Genomic DNA, 14,281 nt, shown 5'->3' with positions numbered 1-14,281 from the left:
GTTCATAGTCCCCAGACTCAGGTATCATTAAAGTTCTTTTTTTGGAATAAATAATGGTTTGGCACGAAAATAATACACAAATCTTCATTAGATAGTGGGTCACAGGATGTTGCTTTTTGTCCATTAAAAGCCTTCAGCACAGGCTGTTAACAGGGTGTGAGGAAATCTATAGTTATTACATGGTTGCAAGCCAGGTGCAGCCAAGGAGAAAATAGAAGAGCAATGTTATTATGAGCCACCCCTGAGGATACTTATGCACAAGTGCATGAAACTTTGTGTATGTGCGCGTGTTGTGCTGTTTTTGGGGGAGGGTGCCTTTTTGATGTGCGGGTATGTGTGAGGCAAGAATATCAGGAATGTTACGCTTGCACCATCTTCTCTCTCAGCACTGTGAAAACATTCAGAAATACCTCCGGGCCTTTTCCACACCACAACAATGCTTCACATTACGGTTCTGAAAGCTTTTGTGTCTTAAGTGCTCTTCCTGGATATTTGCCTGCCTTCGCTGCTCTGCCAGTCATTGCCGGAGATGGATTCTACAAAGCAGCCTGTTGTCAGCCCATGCTTTTGAAAATTGTAGTCTGGTGAGAGCCTTGGACCTCCAGGTCATTGCCAGACTTGCTCGCGCTTCCTGTCTTTAATCGGTGGGGTTTAACATCATGCCCGCTGTATCTGACCCTCCCTCTTTCTTCCAGGAGTCGGTGATAACAGTGTTGCGGGAAGGCCGGCGCTCCTCCTGCAGGAAGATCTGCATTCAAGGGTTAATTAAGTCTCTTGTCATGGATGCATGGTTGAGCCTCCCCGTGGTCCTCAGGCAGGAGGGGAGGCACCCAGCCCTCACCCACTTCTGTCACCCAGCCTCCCCCCCCCTGTTCACTGTTGTGTAATCTAGCTTGACTACGAATGGTCAAGCCTGGTTGGTCCGATGTGTAGAACAGGACTATTTTGGGTGGAATCGAGTGTTTCATGCTGCTCAGTTGCTGCCAAGATTCTGTCTTGGGTGTCCATTCAGGTGGCAACACTGAGATCATTATTGTACAGTTGAATATTTAATTGCTCCAGAGTAGAGAGCGAACAGCCTGGATCGACTCAGTCATGGATTATTAAGACTCCACTCGCTGATTTGTTTATTTAATTGTGCCGGCTGCTGCTGCTGTCACACGGCACACTCTTGATTTACATTGACAGTGTTGCCGTTGGGATCTTCTCACTGACATGACAAGAGCTTAGAAGCCCCTCCCATGTGTTGCTCCAACATCCTTTCACCCATAATGAGGGAAAAGGAGCAACTCTTTTTTTCAAGTCTTAGCCTTGAGATACAGTATTAAGAAACAAGACAGCAGAGGCATAATACTGCATCTGTTACCCTGGCAACGGCTCGCTCCATCTCCCTGTCACCTTGCAAAGTGGGCCCCAGGGGAGAAGGCTCCATGTGTATGTGCGACTACAGTACAGTGGGTGTGTGGTTCAGTGTTAGGTCCAAACACTGATATACTTTTTCTTTAGGAGCTCATGCATGAATTGATGATCAATATTTAATTTGCTCTAGTTTTACGTAGATCTATTTGTGTGATAAGAACATTAGTTTACTTGAAACAAGGTAAGTACATTCATTTGATAAGATTTGAAAAAAAAAAAAAAAATCAGGATCTTGTCCTGACTGTCGACCACCCCCCCATGATAATAAACAAATATATTAGATTTTTATAATTCATAGAAAGTAAAATCTAAAATTTGCCTGCTGTGCATGTTTCTGGTAGAATGGCAATGGTGATGATGATGATCATTGTTAATCAGCACAAGTGATGCTGCTAATTGCTCTCATTTACATATTTTTTCTGATGACAGAAGTTGTGTGAAATTTGATGACAGCTCATGAATACTACCTCCGCAAGCAGTGGTTACCAAGCCTCGGATAAAGTCATTATTATATGATTGCCACATTGTCTGACAAATTGAACAGAAATACAGGTTAATGACAGCAGCTGTGCTGTGATATGAGCTAGGCAATTCAAATGAGTGAACAAAGAGAAAGTTAAGAGTCCCCCCTACCCGATCCCAGTGCATCTTAACAGCTGTATGTACTACTAACCCTGTATGGATGGGATATGATTGCCATCATTGTTGTATGGCCTGGCTCAGGCAAAACCTTGCAGAGAACAACATTATTTTATTATCCATTTGAACAGTCAGTCATAACTGAAAAAGAACAAATAAAGAAATCTAGCAATAAATAACAATTCCTTTGAAAACTGTTGAAGTGAAAAAAAAGAACAGTTTTCAAATCCCTGTGCAGAGCAACAGCAACTTAAATAAATCTATGAATAAATAGTTGCTGATTGACTGTTGACGGCGATACTGTGTTCACCCAGTTTGCAGACTCAGCAAAGATGCGGGGCAAATGTCGGAGGTCCAAATGTCAGTACTATAGCTGATCGCCTGCACATGTTCGGGGAGAGCAGTTGCGCCATCCTCTTTGCCGTGACGCGTCTTCAAATGCTTTGGTGTTGAAACTGGCAACACTAGTGCCACCTCTTGCATACTGAAGGCTGTGATGTGGTTATCCAGAGAAATGCCAAATAGCTGACATATTGCTAGCTCTATCTGACACCTCCTGTCAGATCGCCATTTCTGATAACAGTGTTGGAACAATTCCAAAGGCAGTGTGACAGTCACTAGATCCAATCCAGCCTCTTGTTTTGAGTCTGGATTGGATCTAGTGACTGTCACAATGCCTTTGGAATTCTCAGTTCTGGAAATCTCAGTTACTTTGGTGTGGCCCTGAGTTTTCCTGTAGCGCTACAGATTGGCCAACATTCTACTGATCCAGTAAAATATCTCTACATCTACCAGGTGGAAAAAAATAGTACAGACATTCACCGTCCCCAGAGGATGAATCTTTAAGACTTTTATATTCCCTCGACTTTTCACAGTTATTGTGCAATAACTCTATTCTGACCATTTGAGTTCTTTGTTTTTTGCTTTTAGTACTAAAAAGCCAATGTTTGTAGGCTAACACTCAGAGCTTACATAGATAGTTGATCATAGTATTACCAGCTAAACATCAGCTTTGTCATCATGAGCATGTTAGCATGCTAGTATCAACATTTATTGTGCAGTTTCAGAGAGGCTTGGAACATATGCATCTTGCAAAAATATCACTTTAATTACAGTTTTGATTATTGTGTACATCCTTCCGTCTGTTTCCCTCTATCTTACGTCCAGGCTAAATACCAGGGATATACTGACATCTAAGGCTCTTTCAATATTGTGAGCAAAGATTTTTTATTTTGGCGTCCTGATGTTAACTTCACACAAAAAAATAATCCACACTGAATCTTCCCCGGCATGATAACATGAACTCTTCAGGTGGATGTGAAAAGAAATGTTTCTGAAATACTCACCTTGAACTCTGTCAGTAGAAGATGAAATCTCTCAAAGAGCAATCTTCCCCAGCAATTCACGGACCATTTTCACTGTCAAGTGTTTGATGCACACCGACTGTGACACGGCACCAAATGGCTGAGCTGTTTTATTGTGTGCAGAACCAGAGAACAGGAAAGCAATCTTTACAAGCACAGCTGTCTAATGGGGTCTGATATTGGTGAGCCAAGTTTTTCCTCAATAAAACTGAGCTATACCGCTAGAAAATCCTAAACGCATATGGTATTTGAGAAGATATATAGTAGAGGATCTTAATTCTGCTTCCTTCTGCATTGTTGTTGACCTTTTAACCACTGACATGTATTCTATGTTTGTTTTTGCAGAAACACTCCAAAGGACAGACCTTGATGGACATGGTGTGTGAGCACCTCAACTTGCTGGAGAAGGACTACTTCGGTCTGACCTTTGCCGACACAGACACCCAGAAGGTCAGTGAATTGTGCGCCACAATAACCCCGTGGGAGGTTTGAGGGCATAAACACGTTGCTCACAAAACAAATCTGTATTCCTCTCGCTTGTTGGCTGGGTCGACTCTCTCAGGGGTGCATTATCCATGAATCACCCGGAGATGAATGGAAAATGGAAATTTCCATTCTCTGTCTGTGTCTGGACAAAAACATGTGCAGTTGGAGGAAAGATGAAAAAACGCCTCATGTTCTCACTGCGAGATTTAAGAAATTTAGCAGCAGTGTGCTGGATGCCCTCCCGTTGGTTGATTGAACCTCTATTGACTGAAGCAAAGAGACACAGTTTATCAGGAAAGTCTGTTTAGATGAGAGAAAAAGTTTGGTGAGAGTGACTTTTTTCAGCCTCCTCCACTTTCTTAACCATGGTTTGTCAGTCAGTAAGCAGGCTAGCCTACTGGCTTACCTTTAGCCTATAGCTGTAGGCAAGCTTTAATTTGCCTATGTAATGTTTACTGAACAGCAGCCACTGTTGCTCCAAGTAACATTTCCATGTTAATGGCAAATACTTAAACAAAGTGTATCAATCCTGTAAGGGCAGTTACTGTATATAACATGTTTATCTTTATTCTAATAGTTGTCATTCTATTTTATGTTGAAATTGTTATGTTATTCTTTCAATGTCGCTTTATTGTTGTCTCTGTTTTTTTGAGACTTACTCTTGTGCTGTTACTTATTTCCCTCTGTACTGCTGCTGTGTTACCTGCTAATTTCGCCCAAGGGGGGATCAGTAGAGGAGGGTCTTATCTATGTTATCAATAGAACACGTACTGTACACTTAAAGGTTCTCTATAGAACCAGTTGTTCATAGAGAGAGTCATAATGACAGCAAATGAACTCAGAAATCAGTGACATGGCAATAGTTAACTGTAGTTTGTATGTCATGTAATATGCAACGACTGCCTATTACACATACAGCAGACAGCATTAGCATTTTTTTGGAGTCATGGTTCTGGCTTGTCCAGAATCTACAGCACTTTGTTTTCACTGACAGCTCGACTATGAGGAAATAATCCTATATGAAAAGTGCTGACAGTTCTGCATGAAATATCAGAGACCGATATCTTAAAAGCTGGGAACATTAAACCACATTTTTTAGAATATATTTGGTTGGAAATACTGTGATTCTTTGCTTCTTTGCTTCTGTCCTCTGAGGTTTAATTATTTCTGCCTCTGAAAAATGTACATACATTAAACTTCAGTCCGCTCCCAGATCATTTTGACGTTTCTAGTAGAAGGTCTGAATATGTTTCCCTCTGATCGTTGTTGTCTTGTTCAGGTGCACAGACCAGGCTTATTATCATACAATCAAGCAATTGACACTGAACTGATGGGTCTTAGCTGTCGGCTTATTCAAGTGCGCAGATGCAGGGTTTTGGTTTTTCACTGATGCAAGCTTCCCTTAAGGCTGGTTTGTGATTGCAACATGCTACAGAGGAACCTGCTGCCTTTTGAAGATAGGAAAGATGACAAGAGTAAGTCCCTTTCATCATCTGGAGCATAGCCTCTGTCACCTTCATCAGCTTGTGCATGCTTTGTCAGCTCACATGTCTTGACTTGACGCGTGTCTGACGGCTGAGGCTGCGGATTGAGTATGGTTTGGGCCCAGACGGACAGGTTAACTGGGGTTCTAAAGAGGTAAACAGGCTTGAAGTTCAAATATTTTCCTCTCCCTGAGTGTAGGTAAAGCTGTGGCTCGGACGAACATGACAGGCTCATCAAAGACGGGCTTATCAGAGTGCAGCTCGAGCCTACTGTCTGGGGTCATGGCTGATTGGTAGACCAAATAAGCCTGAGAATTGAAATGTCATTTCAGATGCCCTTTCTCTGTGTCCATAGGGGGAACAGGGATAATCTTCACCCTTTGGGAGAACATTTATGCCATTTGATTGCTTGATGAACTAAGGTTGCAAAATTAAGAGCGGAGCCTGAGTCAATGATTAAAAGTTTTTCCTGCTTTCTACAGAGAAAAGTAAAGCAGCACAGAGTGCCTTTCTAATTGAGTGCTCCTTGGCCTTGGCTGATATAAGATAGATTCAGGGGGACGATAAATGCCTGTGGCTCATTAAAGTCTTTAGCAGCCTGATTAAACACTGAATGAGTTTGTGTATTTGTGTCGGTGTGCTGAGTGAGAGTGTCTGTGTGTGTGTGTGTGTGTGGGTGTGTGTGGACGAGAAGGCACAGTTCAAATAGCAAGAGATGCTTGCAATTTTCCCAACATGGCCACGCGATTGTACTCTGCTCTATCAACCTTTCATGCTCCTGATTCCACTCTGACTGATGTGATAACAGCTGCCATAAACACTCTTGGTATTAATAAGCAGCCGCTGTGTGGCATTCAGGTTAGTGAAGATCGGCGTCGGCTCTGCACTGCAGGCAGCGCAGAAATATGATGCATACAGCAAACATCTGTTTCTGTGCGTAAGTGCAAGTTTCTTCTGTCCAAGTCACAAATTATATTAACTCCCATTACTGTAACAAGTAGACTTCCATGTCTGCTTATGTTTCTGTCTAGATTGTGTCTTTTCCTGCTTTTAAAGGCTGCATTACTGTGAAGTGATGCAGAGTCTTGGGTAAAAATATGATACTTGATACTTGATTTTGCTGCCAAGTTCTGGCATTTATGCAGTACTTTTGAGAAGATTTCAGAATATCAAGATATATATTGTGCACTCCATTTAAGCCTTAAAATATTTCAATATTATTAGAAAGCTATATCGATCAGCCCCAACTGTAGAGATTTCTGACACAACTTTGCTTACTCTCAAGCTGCAAAGAGGAGGGGAAAATAATTCTGAGGAGACCAATATGCTCTGGCTTATGGTCACTGAGGACTGCTCTTGGATCTTGACTAATTAGTGTTTACAGTGGTGTTTTGTGAATTTATCTAATTGCTGGGTTCTGCTTTTATTTGGTCCTTAGCTTGTGTGTGTTTTCACGATACTCGTATTAAATCCTTTATAAAGGGTTTTATCCCACATTAAAGAGGCACAGTAAACCAATAAACCACCACAACCAATACATTCCCAATTATCAATTGGGAATATAGATAGAGAGTATGTTCATAGGATATCAAATCTATAGATTTATATTTAAGTCATTGGATTAGATAAGATAAGATAAATTAAGATAAGATAAGCCTTTATTAATCCTTAGATGGAAATTAAAGTGTGATAGCAGCAACAGCAGTAAGAATAAAATACCGTAGAGCTGACCAAGATATTAAGAATAAAGCAATTAAAGTAAAAATTAAAAAGTTAAGTAAGAACAGTGGGCAGTTTGTCTGAGGCTTATGACAGGAGTTTTTAGAAAAAATAAAATTATTTCTGATTAACTATAATGACCTTCACCAAGCAGGTAGTGTTTTCTCCCGTGGCTGATTGTTGGTTGATTGGGATGGAGGATGGGTCTCAGCCCAGAATAGTCCTGATTAACTTTTGGTGTGGATCCAGATAAAGGGACAGATTTGGAAATTTCTTGTCATTGTCTTAAACATTTCTCAGGGAATAATGTATGGGTCCTAATGAAAAAACATGAAGGCTGACATCTATGAGTGAGTATAAGAAAGCGCTGCTGGGCCTTGGTGGAGGTATGTTCTCTGCCGAGTGCCATTCTAGTTGAAAGAAGAAATCAATTTGTACATTACACAAACAAGGCCATAGGGGAAAAAGTAGTGTAAGAAGAGGATGTATATGCAATGGGAGTTGAATGGAATGCTATAAGCTGACAAAAAATGGATTTCGCATCCAAATGTTTTGCTGTTACAAACTGTCAAAGCCAGTTTCAGCAGGAGAAGAGTTTCCATTGCTGCCTGTGTGTGCCGTGCCTCTAAACAACATGGTTTACAGCTTCTCTTGCAACTGAGTCAGTTCGCATTGCATCACTGATGAGACGTTCCAGGAACCACATCAGAAACGATGCCCCTATAGGCGAAGTGCTTCACTACACGGTGGGATGCGATGAGATGAGATAGGTAGCCGGCTGGCAGTGATTTTGCAGCACAGTGAAGAAACAGATGCTGGAATTAAATCTGCTCTCCGCACGTTTGAGCGGCTCAGCAGGGGAGGGCTCCATTTCTTTATTTAACCATATGGAAAGGCTTTCATTAGGAACACTGACGGCAATTAGAGCAAAATGTGACACCGGGGTGTGCATCAGCCATGTTTCCATGCTGCCCTGTGTGAATTCTGCCTTCTGTCTTTCAGAACTGGTTGGACCCCTCCAAGGAGATCAAGAAGCAGATGCGCAGTAAGTCGCTGTGATTTTGATAATCAATTAGTAAAGTGGTAAAATTAGATTTGTCTGCAAATGAACTGATGCAAAATTTCTGTCATGATCTGTTAAATTTGTAATTACAAGTTCCCTGACAGGCCACATACTTAAGCTTCCAGCTCTCTTTGTAATTTCTCCTCAGACTCTCCATGGAACTTTGCCTTTGCTGTCAAGTTCTACCCTCCAGACCCCTCCCAGCTCACTGAGGATATCACCAGGTAGAATATGTCTTTAACACTCTTGATCTTACAGGGGTACAGTATGAACAGTTGTAACTCCTCTGGCTGTGCTGTCAGATACTCTTCAGAGTCAATCAGGGGAGAAATTGCTTACATATGTCAGTTCTGCAGGTAATTCACCTCCTTTATTTTCACAAAGATGTCTGTTTATATAAAAGTATTGTAACAATTTACATGGCATGTTCGCTCCGGTGTCAAAGCAGCCTAAATCCCTCACTCCTTTTTGAGGATTAGACCTGGAATGCTACTAACTGCCATGGATTAACTATGCTGAATACTTGTTGGAGCTTGCCTTGGCTCAGGCCTGTTTGACTGCCAACACCCTCCTCTCCTCCCCTTTTGTCTCCTCTGACAGATACTACCTGTGTCTGCAGCTGAGGGATGACATGCTGTCAGGTCGACTGCCGTGCTCGTTCGTCACTCACGCCCTCCTGGGCTCCTACAGCGTTCAAGCGGAGCTGGGGGACTACGACCACGACGACCACGGCTCCGACTACGTCAGCGATTTCCGCTTCGCCCCCAATCAGACTCGCGAGCTGGAGGAGAGGGTGATGGAGCTCCATCGAAACTACAAGTACTGAACACGCTCCTGTTTAAAATTTCATCTATCCACAAATGTCTCTGGATGATCGGCTGATGAGTTCGCCAAAGTGTTAAAACACTCCATCATGCATATGGTTGATGGATGGCGTCACATTACAGCACCATCTGTCATTGAGATGTACACAGTCTGAGTCTCGCCAGTGCGAGAACACTCTCTCACTTAGAGGGTCTCACCATGCTCTGATTTGGCAATGCTTTTTGGCATACCACCAAATGTAATGCTTCGGGGGATGGATGGGAGAAAATTAGAGCTGAAGATATCATGGACATTACTAAGATAATTCAGCCCCCTCTGTGCAAGATTAGGATTTCATTATTTAAGAAGGCCTGTTGTTGTTGGTTACAGATATAACTGCTCCTCTGCCCACAGGGGGATGACTCCAGCAGAGGCTGAAATTAACTTCTTGGAGAATGCGAAGAAACTGTCCATGTACGGGGTAGACCTCCATCACGCTAAGGTTGGCTGTTTTAATTTGCATGAAAGTGGGCTTCAAGGATGCACACAGTGTTGCTCTTCAGTAATTCCTGCCTTTTTACCGTCCCTCCTTGGCTGCAGGATTCTGAAGGGATTGACATAATGCTGGGTGTCTGTGCCAACGGCCTGCTGATTTACCGCGATAGGCTGAGGATCAACCGCTTTGCCTGGCCAAAGATCCTCAAGATCTCCTATAAGAGGAGCAACTTCTACATCAAGATACGACCTGGAGAGGTATGCAGCATGGTCAGGGATAATTAAAGGGGCACTCTGGGGCACACTTTGTACATTTTATAGTAGATGTAAGATTGCAAATTCATACCAGAAAGCCTTTGTGATAATTTGTGTATGTTAAGCCGAAACTGACTTGGTATTAACCAGCCAGGGATTTTAACATCAACATTCTATTCAAGTTGCATTGTGTGAAATGTAATGGCTCCAGTTTTTTTTGGAGCTTAACCCATACTAGGATGTAAAGTAAAGATATTTGAGCCTCTGCTGCTGGTTTCATTCACAAGTTCCCTACTTCTATTAAAATGTAATATTAAATCAGCAGATTACACCTTCAAAGGAACAGTTTTTGATTAACACACTGTCTTGGGCAGAATTAGATGCTACTCTCATGTCAGTCCGTTTGAGCTATGCATGAAGATTGCAGTTCAGTTAGCAGCCAGTTAGCCTAGCTTATCATAAAAAAAGACCCCCAGATGCACAATATGGAAGGTAACGGAAAGGTACCTGCTTCTCACGGCCAATGCTAATTAGATAACAGATAATTTTCTTTTGATTTTAAAAATAAGTGTATAATCTACAGTTTATGTACATCTGGGGGTAAGACAGGCTAAGATTTAGAGATTTAGTGAGAAAATATGATACTTTGGTTTGCAAACCAACTTTCAAGGTGCAACTTTATCAGAGTTTGTACATACTCGACTTTTTAAAACAGTGAAAGCAATTTTTGCTTCATATTGTCAGAATTATTAATCGGATAGCCTTTTCCCAATACCGTAAATTAGCCAGCATACCAGCACCTCTTAAAATCCCTAATCAACACATTCTATCTTTTACATTTGAATGGAGCCAGGCAAGCTGTTTCGCCCTGCTTCCAATATCTATGCTTCAGCTAAACCAACCATCTCCGGGCACCAGCTACATACAGTGTTTAGCATACAGGCATGAGAATGTCATTGATTGTCTCATCTAATTTTCTGTAAAAAGCAAGTAAGCCAATTTCCTTAAATGTCAAACTATACCATCAAGCCATGCTCTCAGATTGTGAGTGCAGTAATGATGATGTTCAGTCACAGCTGTCACTCTAAAAAGCCGTGGCAGGAGTGACTGTGTGGTCACTTGAGTCGAGCGGTTGGCTGTAAGATCCTTTGCTTTTTACCTCCAGTTTTGCTCCTCTGCATGGTCAGGGACTATATTTTGGCCTGCCTCATTGTGTTGTGCAGCGCTGCAGCTTATCCTCCATACTGAGCTTCAGTGTGACAGGCTGTCTGGGCCAGACCCAGTCAAGTGACAGAGCCACACAGTGAGCCTGTGGTTGAGCCAAATAAAGAGCCCCTTTAACAGAGCTGCTGCAGCTGCATCCACAGCCAGAGCAGAGGGATAAAGAGTGTAAATATAGAGCCGTGAAATAGTTTTCTTCACTTTTGCTCCCGCTGTCTGAACATTGAATTGAATCCTTCCCCTGCCTTCATCTGCTCCTTCCTGTCCAGTCAGCAAAATCCATGTTTTCGCTTATGGAGTAGTGTATATATGCTAGCACAAAGTAACGACCTCTTCCTTGATGGGGGCTCAGAGATGCAGTGGATTTACTGAATTTTTCATGAATGTATTAGACTGCCTTGAACTTCAGTCTATGCAGAAGTACTGAGTTTCCCTTCAGCAAAACAAAGTAAGGACACTTAGTTTTGTATCCCCAACAACTTTGCTCACATTTCTCTCTGTCTCTCCCCTCTCTCTCCTCCAGTACGAGCAGTTTGAAAGTACAATCGGCTTTAAGCTCCCGAATCACAGAGCTGCCAAGAAGCTGTGGAAGGTCTGCATCGAGCATCACACCTTCTTCCGGTGAGAATTGATCCGGTCTCATGGTTGGAAGGTTCCTGTCCGATCAATACAAACAGAACATTTCCAGGTGTACAACTTTATCGGATGCACCACACACAGTTCATTATACAGTGCTTTGTAAAACATACAGTCGCTCTGCAGCTCATATTACTTTCATGGCCACCTTGGCTTCACTGAATACCGATACGCCTTTATATGGAGTGTGCAGATACAAAGAATTCCTACATTCAAGTACGACTAGTAAAGCTCGCTATGTAGTTAGCATGCAAAAGGCACAGACATAAGCAGAACAAGAAGATCCAACTCTGAGCAGAGGATCAGTTTGAACTTTCAGCTTGTGCGCTCACATAGAAAGAAGGAGGATATTTAATGTGTATGACAGAAGCTTTTTGTGCATTAATAAGCAGGATACCAGCAGGGGCAACATTATCCTGATGATATCCAATGAATCATGAAAAATTTAATAGTGACAGATGCAGATTTCAGCTATGAGGGTTTCCCCAGAGATGAGCCTTTGTAAAAAAAAGTGATAGTCCACCTGGAACTGATTGCCATCTGTTTCAGAGATATTTTCACAGGTGAAAAAGGACTGGCCTGGTTATGATTCAAGGCACCAGGCGAAAAAAAAAAATCATCAAATCAAATCATTCTTAATTTTAACTCATCCATAAATCATGTTAAAGTGATAGTTCAGGTCTTTTGATGAGGGGTTGTATGAGGTACTTATCCCTAGTCAGTGTGTAACCTGCAGTACATGACTGTCAGGTCTCCCCCAGTGTAAAGAAGCAGCGCCAGTGAAGCAGAGCATGGTGCTGCTAAACAGCACCGACAGCAAGATGTATTTTAGCCACCTTTAATGAAGGCACACCTAAAAAAAACTGATACTTTTAAATATAGAGATATATATATAGAGACAACTATAGCTGCTCTGCACTGTACGATGCGGCTGTGTGATGACAATGTAAAGCACCAAGTATAGGCCAAAGCACTATTGATTAAATCTTCAATCAACTGCAATCAAAGTTTGCTATTGCTGTTATATTATTGCTGTAGTGATACACGGAGCACATTTAGATGTGTAGATAATCTGCGGGTCAGAGCTATGATACAACATTAATTAGGAAAATACAACATTAGCTGCAGTGAACCCCCCACAGCAGAAACGTTAAGTGTACCTCTATTAAGAGAGCTCTGCGCATCGACGACAGGGCACAGAAGACTGACTTCAGTGACGGTTGAAATCTTGAGACATGCCGACAGGAATAATTATCCTGCGTTCGACACATCCAAAAGGTCACACACAAACACGCTCTCCAGATTCATGAAGCGAAATTGTTTTGAGTGAAGCAGCCTGCGCTCCATCGAAGCCGTCTAAAAAGATATTTATTTCAGATGCTAAAAGTTTAATTCTGTCTCCTCTGAAGAGCTCCCTCTGTCACAGCCACATAATTTGTTCACCCTTATGTTATAACAGAGCACGGCATTCCAATGATAAATAGTTCTGTGTTATTAAAAGAATATTGACAATATTAGAATCCCTATGTGAATTTTTGACGGAGGGCACTTTCTCAAACTGCCTGCGGCTCCATCCTGAAAATGAATGGCGGTGAAGCACTTTGCTACCCGATGACCACGGCTGCATCAGAACAGAACATCCATGCCTTGCTGTGTTTTGTTACAAGGTACAGTATGTGGTCAGGAATGTTCACCGATGGCTGTTTTTGTTTTCGCAGGCTGGTGTCTCCGGAGCCTCCTCCAAAGGGCTTCTTAGTGATGGGCTCAAAGTTTCGATACAGTGGAAGGACGCAGGCTCAAACCAGACAGGCCAGCGCTCTGATAGACCGGCCCGCTCCACACTTTGAGCGTTCCACGAGCAAGAGGTACCTGTTGTCCAGGAGCTTGGATGGAGGTGAGTGCCACAATAGTTCCTTCACTGTGCACTTTTTTCCTCCTTGGTGTGGAATGAACTGGACTACAGGTGTCAAATAACCCTGAGAATATTTCCCAAAATGTCAAATCTTTGGGCTAAAGTCTGAGCTGCCTCTTGTAAAGTTTCAACTCTTGTTACCAGCAGAGTTCTCGCGGCCAGTATCGGCCATGTGTGAGAACCACGACGGCCTGTCCCACCGCAGCGTCAGTGAACAGCGTCGCCTCCACAGCCCCTCTATGGACGAGCAGGAGACAGAGCTGGAGCCCAGTACGGAGCAGGACGAGGAGGAGAAGGACCGAGAGGAGGACCAGAACGAGCAGGACAAAGACTATGACGGCAACGTCACGCCGAGCAGAAAGAAGGAGATCATGGTAGCGAAGATTTCCTGAATTTTCGATGAGCTTCCACTGTGATAGGGTTGGTTTTCTCATGTGAGGTTCAAATGTAAAGAGCTTTAGTCGTCATGAAGGCGCCTCGGTCTTGGTGCAGGATGAAGGTATGGACTGCAGGGCTGCTGACGTACGTGGGTGCAGCACAAGCTCCTCAAGTCAATTCAGGCTTATCCAGTCGAGGTGTAACGCTGTGGTGGCTTCAGTGGATTTAGCATTTACTAACTCTTCTCCTTTCACTCGTATTCACTCTGGCTTATATGCTAACACCGCACTGCTCATAAATCCCTCCGACAGCTTTACAGTATTTAACCCTTTCTCATTATGCTAAGAAGTGCACACTTGAGCCTAGCCCTCTGTTGCTAACATGCTTTTTTCTTTTTTTTTTTTTT

At 42.7% G+C, this 14,281-nt stretch overlaps 1 protein-coding gene across 10 annotated transcripts in view; it reads left to right on the top strand.

The window, feature by feature from the left end:
• The window catches only part of LOC119021212 (band 4.1-like protein 1), an 82,241-nt gene that overhangs the window by 49,238 nt on the left and 18,722 nt on the right, over window positions 1-14,281 (top strand). For 9 of the 10 annotated variants that reach the window (XM_037101332.1, XM_037101336.1, XM_037101334.1 and 6 more), the window contains exons 5-13: window positions 3,768-3,872; window positions 8,114-8,156; window positions 8,323-8,398; window positions 8,775-8,993; window positions 9,393-9,480; window positions 9,579-9,731; window positions 11,473-11,570; window positions 13,304-13,479; window positions 13,642-13,871. In XM_037101332.1, coding sequence (XP_036957227.1) covers window positions 3,768-3,872; window positions 8,114-8,156; window positions 8,323-8,398; window positions 8,775-8,993; window positions 9,393-9,480; window positions 9,579-9,731; window positions 11,473-11,570; window positions 13,304-13,479; window positions 13,642-13,871 — 1,188 coding nt within the window. The remainder of the gene's footprint in view (window positions 1-3,767; window positions 3,873-8,113; window positions 8,157-8,322; window positions 8,399-8,774; window positions 8,994-9,392; window positions 9,481-9,578; window positions 9,732-11,472; window positions 11,571-13,303; window positions 13,480-13,641; window positions 13,872-14,281) is intronic. The other variant, XM_037101333.1, reaches the window with a different exon arrangement.

Source organism: Acanthopagrus latus, chromosome 6, assembly GCF_904848185.1.
Source record: "Acanthopagrus latus isolate v.2019 chromosome 6, fAcaLat1.1, whole genome shotgun sequence".
Lineage (NCBI taxonomy): Eukaryota > Metazoa > Chordata > Actinopteri > Spariformes > Sparidae > Acanthopagrus > Acanthopagrus latus.
This window is presented reverse-complemented; position numbering and strand designations above follow the sequence as displayed.